Source organism: Gopherus evgoodei, unplaced genomic scaffold, assembly GCF_007399415.2.
Source record: "Gopherus evgoodei ecotype Sinaloan lineage unplaced genomic scaffold, rGopEvg1_v1.p scaffold_182_arrow_ctg1, whole genome shotgun sequence".
Classification (NCBI taxonomy): domain Eukaryota; kingdom Metazoa; phylum Chordata; order Testudines; family Testudinidae; genus Gopherus; species Gopherus evgoodei.
In genome coordinates, this window is record NW_022059845.1 from 22,657 (window position 1) to 33,429 (window position 10,773).

Below are 10,773 nucleotides of genomic sequence, written 5' to 3' on the forward strand. Positions count from 1 at the left end.
CCCAGTCCCAGGGCCGGCTTAGGAAGTGCAAGGCCCAATTCGAACATTTTCGGCGGGGTCCTGGCGGGGATGACTTAAAAAAAAAAGTGGAGAAAAAAAGCCTTTCATTTCTTTCATGTATTATTTACTTTCCATAACTATATAAATAATACAATTAAATATTATGTACATTGCATCACATATGCTGTTGATTGCTTATTAATGACCGCCATTTCACATGTGTGGGTCCCTGCCACTCCCTGCGGGTGTTGGTGTCATTGGCCCACTCGGGAGGGTGGAAAGCCACTGTGTCTCAATGAAGCCCCCTGTTAAGGCCTCAGTGAACCAAAGTCCTTCCATGATTGAACTCTCAGCGACCTGACAAGCTGGCTTAAAGAATGGAATGTAAAGTGGCTGACTATCAGCTACAGTGCTGGTACCAAGAGGCACTAATGAGGCCTGTATGCACCTGGCTAAGGGGGCAGGATAACAAATCACAGAAACTAGGATGAGATAGTGGTTTAGAGAAGAGTCACTAACAAGATAGATTAGTAGGTGCCAGAAGTGATTTAACTACTTGGGATAATTGCTTCTGTAACAGTCACAGGGAAAGATGGGAGGGGGGAGAAGGGGGCATGGGGGGTAATAGAAACGGCTTGGCTAAAGTATGTATAAAAAGAGAGAAACTGTTTGTATCAGTGTGCATGATCTGAGACGTGCCTGTCTCCGTGCATCAGGTTTGCTTTGAGATCTCAAATAAACTTAGTCTGCTTCTCCACCTTGGTGTGTTCTTTGGCGTGAAGCACACCGGGCAACGAACACCCCCACTGTTGCTGTCCTCGGGCACCCTGTGTGCTGGCAACAGTTTTGGCGTCCCTGGGTGGGCATCGAGGCTAAAACTGGCCTTGCCCGGACCCCTCCTGGAGGTCGACGGATTGCGGCGACGACCGACGCCCAGCGCGCACTGGTGACTTCATCGGGGGCCTCGGCGGAGACGCGGTGTGGTCGACCCCGGAGGGCACAACGGTGTAACGCGCTTGAGTAGTGGAGAAGCTGCTTCAAGCGACGGTGGGGAACCGGTCCCGTGGATAAGGTAGGAACAGTCCAGTACTGTAAACCTTCTTTTGCCTGTTTTGACCTGGGGACGCCCAGTATCTCCCTAGAGTATGGGGCAGGGACAGAGTACCGGTAGGGCACGGTGTACACCCTTAGAATGCATTCTGATGAATTGGAAAGTGTTTGGGTCGGATCCGATGGTTAAGAACAAGCTGAAAAGATTCTGTACAGTAGACTGGCCTCAGTACCAACTAGAGGACCAGGAAAGGTGGCCACCGGAGGGATCATTAAATTATAACACGATCCTCCAATTAATTCTGTTTTGTCAGCGAACGAGTAAATGGGATGAGCATATGTATGCACAACTGTTTATGTTGCTAAGAAATAGGTCAGACCTGGTGCAAAAGTGTAATCTGACTCCGGCAGGTCCGGTAGTAGCTGCTGCTAGTCCCCCGAACCCCTTCCCAGTTGTAATGGCAGAGTCGGTGTCCCCTTCGGCTCCAGCACCCCCACCATATAAGAACGAGGTGCCTAGGGTGTCAGAGATCGCCCCCTCAGTGGGATTCTATCCGCTAATTACTGAAACTCGGATATCCCGTCGGGGAGGAGACCGTCGCCCGGCCACTACTATGCAGGTTTACACGCATGTACCTTTTAACCCAGTGGATTTGGCAGCCTTTAAGGCACAGGCAGGGGAATTCTCCACGAACCCCAGTAAGTTTATCGCAGTGTTTGAGGGAGGCCTGGCTAGCCACAAGCCAGACTGGGATGACTGTAACGTCCTCCTGAGAACCCTGCTGTCAGAGGTAGAGCGAAATCAGCTCCTGGCTAAGGCACAGGAAGAGGCACAGAGGAGACATGACCGGGATCCTTACAATGTCCCCATCCCCACTGACATGCTCCCCCGAGCAGACCCTGGGTGGAACCCAAACAACCCCAGGGATATGACCCGCCTCATCGTATACAAGGAGTTGCTTTTGCATGGACTCCGACACTCAGCTGTCAGACATAACAATTGGGCTAAGCCTTACGAGCTCATACAGGAGCCCAAGGAAAGTCCGGTTGCTTTTCTGCAGCGCATCCGGGATGCAATTCGCCAAAATACTAATGCAGACCCTGATAGCCAGGAAACTGAGGCAATCATAAAGGGTATCTTCACCAGTCGGGCTGCCCCTGATATTAAGAGAAAGCTGCAGAAAAAGGAGGATTTAATGGGCATGACTATGGCACAGATTTTGGAAGCTGCAAACAGGGTTTACAGCAACAGGGAAGGAGAAAAGGAAAGAAAGCAAGCAAAAATAATGGTTGCAGCAGTACAGGCTGGTGGCAAGGGAAGATTTCAGGAAGGTAGAAGGGGCCGGGGAATGAGAGGCCGTGGACGTGGGCGCCCTGGCTCACAGGAAAGATGTCTGGGTCGCAACCAGTGTGCCAGATGCCGAAAGGAGGGACATTGGAAAAATGAGTGCCCCGAGAGGGAAGCTACCCCTATGATGGCAGCAGAGGATCAAGACTAGGGGTGTCAGGGGAGACGGACTATCCTGCCCCCGGAACCCCGAGTAAAGATGCGGGTGGGAAATTCGGAAATAGACTTTTTAATAGACTCTGGAGCAGCACGAACCGCTGTAAATCAACCCCTTCAGCTGCCTGTGGCAGACTCCCTCACTGTGGTGGGCGCCACAGGGAAAGGAACCAAGTGTCCGGAATATGCTCCAGCAGAGTGTGCTTTGGGAGGCAGAACTCTATCTCACAAACTGGTTTATCTCCCCGATTGTCCAACGCCTCTGCGGGGACGGGACCTGCTTTGTCGCTTAGGTGCCACCCTGCATTTTACCCAGGATGAAATAACCCTCACCTTGCCCCCAGAGAATGCCTGGATAATGACCCTTGCAGTTGAGCCTTCAGCCATGCAAGCCCCAGAGTGGAGCCAGTGGGAAGACCAGGTTTTCCCTCTAGTGTGGGCATCGGGGGTCCCAGGAAAAGCAGCCCATCACACCCCCATTAAGGTTCAGCTCCTGCCGGGAAAAGGTCCAGTGCAGATTAAGCAGTATCCGATCAAGAGAGAAGCCAGAGAGGGACTACAGGAAACTATAGACCAGTTCCTAAAGTATGGGGTACTGCGGGAATGCCAGTCAGCTTGGAACACCCCCATCTTGCCTGTGCGAAAACCCAATGGCACATATCGGCTGGTCCAGGACCTGAGGGCTGTGAATGAGCGAGTCAAGACTCTGCACCCCCTTGTTCCAAACCCGTATACACTGTTGGCTTCTGTAGGGGGGTAGTACACCCACTTTTCAGTCCTGGATTTAAAAGATGCTTTCTTCACGATTCCAGTTGACATTCAGTCTCAGGAGATTTTCTCCTTCGAGTGGGAAGACAACAACAGGGTTAAAAAGCAGCTTTGCTGGACAGTGCTGGCCCAGGGATTTAAAAACTCTCCTACCCTTTTTGGCCAGGCACTGGCCCGAGACTTAAAGGAATGGGACAATGAGGATAAAGTTCTCCTCCTGCAGTATGTAGATGACCTGTTAATTGCTGCTGTGGGTCTAACTCCCTGCCTTAAGGCTACTGTGAGCCTCCTAAACTTTGTCGGACTCCGGGGGTATAGAGTAGCTCAGAGCAAGGCTCAAATTGCCCTCACAGAAGTACAGTACTTAGGATTTCACCTAAGGCAGGGGGAACGTCAGCTTTCGAACGAGAGAAAGGAAGCTATCTGTCAAATTCCTGTCCCAAGCAATCGCAAACGACTCAGAGCGTTTCTGGGCATGGTAGGCTTCTGCAGAATATGGATTCCAGAGTTCGGACTGTGGGCTAAACCCTTGTACGAATGTGTTAAGGGAGCAGATCACGACCCCTTTCACTGGTCAGCGGAAGCTGACAAGGCATTTAAGGGCTTGAAAAGAAAACTGATGGAAGCCCCAGCCCTGGGTCTGCCAGACCTCTCTAAGCCATTTCAGCTGTACGTGCATGAGAGGAAAGGGGTGGCTCTGGGAGTGCTTACTCAGATATTAGGCACTTGGAAGCGTCCTGTGGCATATTTCTCTAAACAGCTGGATCAAGTTGCCAAAGGGTGGCCAGCATGTCTGCGGGCGGTTGCAGCCACTGCCCTAGTGCTTGGGGAAGCAGAGAAGCTGACTTTGGGGGAAAAGGTGCAAGTATATACTCCCCATATGGTCCAAGCCCTGCTGGACACTAGGGGTGGTCTCTGGCTTACACAGGCTCGAATGGCTCGGTACCAGGCTAAACTTGTAGAAAATCCTGAAGTTGCCCTGCAGACTTGCCCCTCCCTTAACCCAGCCACCCTGTTGCCAGAAACAGAAAAACAGGAACATGACTGCTTGGATGTAATAGATACCCAATACTCCAGCCGTCCAGATTTAAAAGATCAGCCACTCCCGAATGCAGACTATGAGTGGTATACTGATGGCAGTAGCACTGTTGTAAATGGACAAAGGAGGGCGGGCTATGCTGTTGTAACTCTCCACGAAACTGTGGAAGCGGAGGGTTTGCCTGCTGGAACATCAGCCCAGCTGGCTGAACTGGTAGCCCTAACCCGTGCACTTGAACTGTCAAAAGGGAAAAGAGTTAACATTTTCACTGATTCCAGATATGCCTTTGGAGTTCTGCACGCTCATGCAGGTCTGTGGAAGCAAAGAGGAATGCTGACAGCTCAAGGCTCTCCGGTCAAGCATGGATCCCAGATCCTCCGGCTTTTAGAAGCGGTACAGCTCCCCTTGGCGGTAGCAGTGGTACACTGCAGGGCTCACCAAAAGGAAGATCAAGATGTGGCTAAGGGCAATGCTAGGGCAGACAGGGAAGACAAGTGAGCCGCTACCCTGGAACCACTGGAAGCTGAAGATGCCCATATGCATGCCCTCATCCCATCGGTAGGAGAGCTTCCAGCCCCTCAGTACTCTCGTGAGGAAAGGAACCTGGCGGACACACTCGGGCTGAAGGAGAAGGAGGGATGGCTCCACTCCACGGAAGGGAAAATCCTCCTACCAAAGAATCTAATACTGCCAGTGCTACAGAAACTACACCAGACTACTCCTGCTGGCAGAGAGGCTTTAACCCAGCTCGTAAATAAATATTTTCTAACCTCTGGGCTTAGACCCCTAGTATCCCAGGTACAAGCTGAATGTCTAGTCTGCCAAAAGAATAACCCCCGACCGGGAGTGCCAGTGCTGCCAGCCACACTGAAACCTACCCCAGGCCCAGGATTGGTTTGGCAAATAGACTTTACTGAGTTCCCTCGGGCCCAGGGGTTCAGATACCTTCTCGTCTTAACGAACCGATTCAGTGGATGGCCCGAAGCTTTCCCATGTCGTAACAACACTGCAAGAACGGTAGCCCTTAAGTTCGTCAAGGAGATCATTCCACAATTTGGGCTTCCTCAATGGATGGAATCTGACAACGGAACGCACTTCACGTCACAAGTTGTCCAGAAGATATCGGATGCCCTACAAATCCCCTGGAAGCTCCACACTCCCTGGCGACCTCAGGCCAGTGGAGTAGTGGAACGCACAAATCAGACCCTGAAGCGACATCTCTCAAAGGTTTGCCAGGAGGCTTCTCTCCGATGGCCTGATCCCTTACCCCTTGTTTTGCTTTGAGTTCGCGCTCTCCCAAAGGGCAGGTTAGGGCTCAGTCCCTTCGAGATTATGTTTGGAAGGGCATGGCCTCTGAATAGTACACCGGTTCTGTTAGGGGAGTGGGAGGTAGGCTGTGGTTTCTTGTCTCAGTACCTGTGCTCTCTGTCTGCTGTTCTTTGTTCTCTTCACAGGTATACCAAAGATTTGCAGCCCCTCCCGCTGGATGCTCCTGTCCACTCCCTGCAGCCAGGTGACTCCGTCCTCGTTCGTACCTGGAAGGACGAGCCTCTCCAAGAGAAGTGGAAGGGACCCCGTACTGTCCTGCTGGTCTCACACACAGCTGCAAAGGTTGAGGGACACAAGCACTGGATCCATCACTCTCGTCTGAAAGCAGTGCCTGCTCCTGAACGGTGGACCGTCCAGCCTGCGGAAAACACTGCCAGCGACGATTTGGGACTTAAGCTGTTGTTTAAAAGACAGTAAGGTCTGCTGGAAATGCCCTGTGCCCTCTTCGGACAGTCACGGCATATTCCCAGCGACCACTCTGAGCATTGGTTCTGTTTATTTTCACAGGGCCGGCCTAACCTCGTGGCCTGGTCCCTTCTGTTTTTAATCTGTTTGCTATTGGTAATTGTTATTTTGTGGGTATTTGGGGAATTGTAATTGTTAGGCCTTACGGTTACCAACCCAGTATGGAGTTCAGGTCAGAGCTTGCCACAGTATTACTCCTTGCCATGGGAGCACTCATTTTGGTAACTCCTGGTTCTCCCCAGGCACATGCGGGATGGAGAGGAATCCCTAACAAGCTGGAAACAAATACGTATGAGGCCCTGAAAGCTTGTTTTGCCCAAGAGTTTAACCTCTCCAACTGCTGGATATGCTCCCAAATCCCACACCATGCAGTTGGGTTGCCCTGGAGGGTGGTTCCCCAAAATTGGTCAGATCTCTGTTGGGGATGGTTCAGTAGGGGGAAAAACATTTCGGGTACCCCCTTGTCTCAAAACTGTACAATTGAGTCCCAGTACGCATTAAGGGACGACCCCTGGGAACCGCAAGCCAACTCAACGCATCTCCCTCCCCCTATTAGGCTGCGGCCAGTGAACCCCGGGTTGGTGTGCTATCAGCAGTCCAAGTCCAGCAATCACACCTGGTCCGCTGGGAATAGCACCTGCCAGTATTATCTATCCCCTGGCAGTAATGCCTCTATCCCAGTCTATGTTAATGGAAAACCCAATTCTACTGCCTGGTTCGGAACTTTCAGTAGCTCCCAAACTGAAAGGTGGCAAAGTGGTTATAATGGGCTAGTGGGAAATGGCCACTCCTTTTATGTTTGCGGTACCTCTGCCTATAAGTGGCTCCCACATCGGTGGTATGGAAGCTGTTATGTGGGATATCTTGCTCCTCCTCTTCGAGTGTTTCCTAAACTGCCCCCTGGCCGCCCCAGGCATCGTAGGTCTTTATATGTCACCCCTGAGCCCATTGGTGTGGGAGACAGACTCGGTATGATCCTCCTCCCCTCTTATGGGGTGGGACGGCTGTCTCAAATGTATCGTAAACTTTCTATGTTTCTCACCAAGTTTGCTAATGAGACCCTGGCCATAGAGAAAAGCCTTAACTCAGAGCTTTACCAGCTCCGATTGCTAGCCCTGCAAAACAGACAGGCCCTGGATTATGTTTTAGCCTCCCAGGGCGGAGTGTGTGCCCTGGTTGGCAGCGAGTGTTGTACTTATGTCCCAGAAAATTCACAGGACATTAACAAACACATTTTGTCAGCCGAACAGGCTCTCAGCCATTGGAAGGCCCAGGAAAGGGAACCCACAATTTTTGATTCCCTCTGGAATAGGTTGCCTAATCTAGGAGGGCTGGGGGAAGGCCTTGTGCGTCTCCTCCTCACAGGTGTGGTCTTGTGCCTGATCACCCTCCTCCTGATCGCGTGTTTCAAGCTGTTACTCCGCAAACTCTGTAACCCCCTGACCCCAGAGAGCCCTACATACCCTCTTGTTGAGAGCCCCAGCTCCATAGAACTCAATCACTTCTTGGCTGTAGAGTATGAGAAAACTCGGCCAAAGGTTTGTTGAGTATTCTCAAAGGAGGGAACTGTTGGTGTCATTGGCCCACTCGGGAGGGTGGAAAGCCACTGTGTCTCAATGAAGCCCCCTGTTAAGGCCTCAGTGAACCAAAGTCCTTCCATGATTGAACTCTCAGCGACCTGACAAGCTGGCTTAAAGAATGGAATGTAAAGTAGCTGACTATCAGCTACAGTGCCGGTACCAAGAGGCACTAATGAGGCCTGTAGGCACCTGGCTAGGGGAGTAGAATAACAAACTAGGATGAGATAGTAGTTTAGAGAAGAGTCACTAACGAAGATAGATTAGTAGGTGCCAGGAGTGATCTATCTACATGGGATAATTGCTTTTGTAGCAGTCCCAGGGAAAGGCGGGAGGGGGGGAAGAAGGGGGCATGGGGGGGTAATAGAAACGGCTTGGCTAAAGTATGTATAAAAAGAGAGAAACTGTTTGTATCAGTGTGCATGATCTGAGACGTGCCTGTCTCCGTGCATCAGGTTTGCTTTGAGATCTCAAATAAACTTAGCCTGCTTCTCCACCTTGGTGTGTTCTTTGGCGTGAAGCACACCGGGCAACGAACACCCCCACTGTTGCTGTCCTCGGGCACCCTGTGTGCTGGCAACAGTCGAACATTTTCGGCGGGGTCCTGGCGGGGATGACTTAAAAAAAAAGTGGAGAAAAAAAAGCCTTTCATTTCTTTCATGTATTATTTACTTTCCATAACTATATAAATAATATAATTAAATATTATGTACATTGCATCACATATGCTGTTGATTGCTTATTAATGACCGCCATTTCACATGTGTGGGTCCCTGCCACTCCCTGCGGGTGTGCACATGTGTGGGTCCCAGCTACTCGCTCCCCCCCTCATTGAAGAAGGTATGTAGGGTTACTGCCCTGGAACTGCAGGGCAGGAGTGGACATGGGGCTGGTTGGAGGCAGGGTCTAGCTGCAGGCAGGGCAAGGGGTGCAGGGCTGGCTGGAGATGGGGGTGTGGGGTGGGCTGGCTTCAGGCAGGGCCGAAGGGGGATGCAGCAGGGGTTGGGAGGGCTGGAGACAGTGGAGTGCAGAACTGGCTGGCTTCAGGCAGGGGAGTGCAGCGGGATTGGCTGGAGACCGGGCAGGGGGGTTGGGGCTGGGTGTGGGCAGGGTGTGCAGGGCTGGTGCAGGCAGGGGTGTGTGGGGGCTGGCTGACTTTGGGCAGGGCTGCGGGGGGTGGCTGGAGACAGGGTGGAGGGTTTGGCAGGGGCTAGCTGTGGGCACAGAGTGCAGAGCTGGCTGGAGGCAGGGCAGGGGGTGCAGCAGAGGCAGCTGGAGCCCCAGCCCTTTAAATAGCCCCGAAGCCTCCCTCTATCCCAGGGCTCTGGGGGTTATTTAAAGGGCCTGGGGCTCCCCTGCTTCTACCCCACCCCAGACCTTTTAAATAGCGGCTAGAGCCCTGGAGAATACATGGGGGCGGCGGGGCTCCAGCGGCTATTTAAAGGATGGGGTGGCAGAGGCAGCTGGAGCCCTGGCCCTTTAAATAGCCCCCTGAGCCCCCCGCTATCCCAGGGCTATGGGGGCTATTTAAAGAGCCCAGAGCTCCAGCCGGGACAGCGGGGCTGCTTGACGTGCTTCGGCCGTGGCTCCGGCTCTTGGCACAGGGCCCTCTTAGGCGCGGGGCCCGATTCCTGGGAATCGGCTGAATCGGCCTAAAGCCGGCCCTGTGGGGAGGGAACCTAGTGTCCCACCCCTGCTCGAACAGCCGATCCCCAGTCCCCTCGCAGAGCCGGGGAGGGAAGGCAGCTCCCTGTCCCCTCAAAGCCTGGGAAGGGAACCCAGTGCCCCGCCCTTGGTGGGACACCCACTCCCCAGTCCCCTCGCAGAGCTGGGAGGGAGGGCAGTGCCCAGCCCCCACTGGAATGGCCACTCCCCTGTCCCCTGGCAAAGATGATGTGGAAACACACCGCCTCTCCCTTGCTGAAACGGCCGCTCCCCAGTCACCTCATAGAGCTGGGGAGGAAACCCAGCGCCCTGCCCGCGCTCGAACGGCCGCTGCCCAGTTCCCTTGCAGAGCCATGAAGGGAACCCAGCTCCCCGCCCCCACTGGAACGGATGGTCCCCAGTCCCCTCACAGAGCTGGGGAGGGGAGGCAGCTCCCCGCCCCCGCTGCGACTGCCGTTGCCCATTCCCCTCCCAGAGCTGGAGAGGGAAGCCAGCATCCCGCCACCGCTCGAACTGCCACTGCCCAGGCCCCTTCCAGAGCTGGGGAGGGAAGCCAGCATCCCGCCCCCTCTGGAGCCACAACACCCCAGGCCCCTCCCAGAACTGAGAAGGGAAGCCGGTGCCCTGCTCCCTCTGGAACCGCCATTCCCCAGGCCCCCCCTAGAGCTGGGGAGGGAACCCTGAGCCCGGCCTCCACTCAAACCGCCACTCTGTGCTCCCCTCCCGGAGCTGGGGAGGGAAGCCAGCGCCCCACCTGTGATGTTATGAGTATAATATAATATCTCACTGAAAGGAGACAGGGCCAGAAAGAGTTAATTAACTCACCTCACGGAATGACCTGACCCATGGGTGAATCTTAAGGACTGGTTAGCAAGATATGGAAATGAACAGAGCTTTGAAATGCAAGTCTGCATTGTTAGAGGTAGAAGGGGAGATGTTTGCTCAGGGCTTGTGATGTAAGCAAACAGGTCTTGTCTATTGGTATAGTTTTAATTCAAAGATCAAAAAAGGGAATATTAGCATTTAAAATGATACTTGAGTGAAATAGTATTATTGTCTATATGTCTCTTTGAAGGTTATAGTAACCTGTATCTGAACTGTTTAATGGATAAATTACTCTGTGCTAATTGCCAGGATGTTTGGGAGGAGTTAAGCTTATTGTTTGCTCAGGCCGAAAGGCTGCTGGAAATGTATAAGAAGCCTGGGACATGATCCTTCTTCATCTCAGATCTGTTTTGGGTTTCAAGAGGGGGAAACTTTAAACCACAAGGATTGAGATCCCGAGTCATTGACTGGAGCTACCCTGAATCTGGAAACTGGACTATAACCTATGGACTATTTCTAAGAGGACTTTTGGCAACTACAAGCTCTCCTCT

General features: G+C 52.8%; 1 protein-coding gene across 2 annotated transcripts; it reads left to right on the forward strand.

The window, feature by feature from the left end:
* The first annotated feature begins 253 nt into the window (after window positions 1-253).
* On the forward strand, window positions 254-7,860 carry LOC115640044 (endogenous retrovirus group V member 2 Env polyprotein-like). 2 transcript variants are annotated; one of them, XM_030542918.1, is made up of 2 exons: window positions 254-1,072; window positions 5,816-7,860. In XM_030542918.1, the coding sequence occupies exon 2, from the start codon at window positions 6,317-6,319 to the stop codon at window positions 7,700-7,702; it is 1,386 nt and encodes a 461-aa protein (XP_030398778.1). In that variant the 5' UTR covers window positions 254-1,072; window positions 5,816-6,316; the 3' UTR covers window positions 7,703-7,860. The 2 variants fall into 2 exon arrangements, with proteins under 2 accessions (XP_030398778.1, XP_030398779.1); XM_030542919.1 differs by lacking the exon at window positions 254-1,072 and adding an exon at window positions 5,572-5,588.
* The last annotated feature ends 2,913 nt before the right edge of the window (window positions 7,861-10,773 follow it).

What these genes read in the sequence shown, in the direction of transcription:
- LOC115640044 (XM_030542918.1), top strand. Translation starts at nt 6,317, where the DNA reads ATGGAGTTCAGGTCAGAGCTTGCCACAGTATTACTCCTTGCCATGGGA.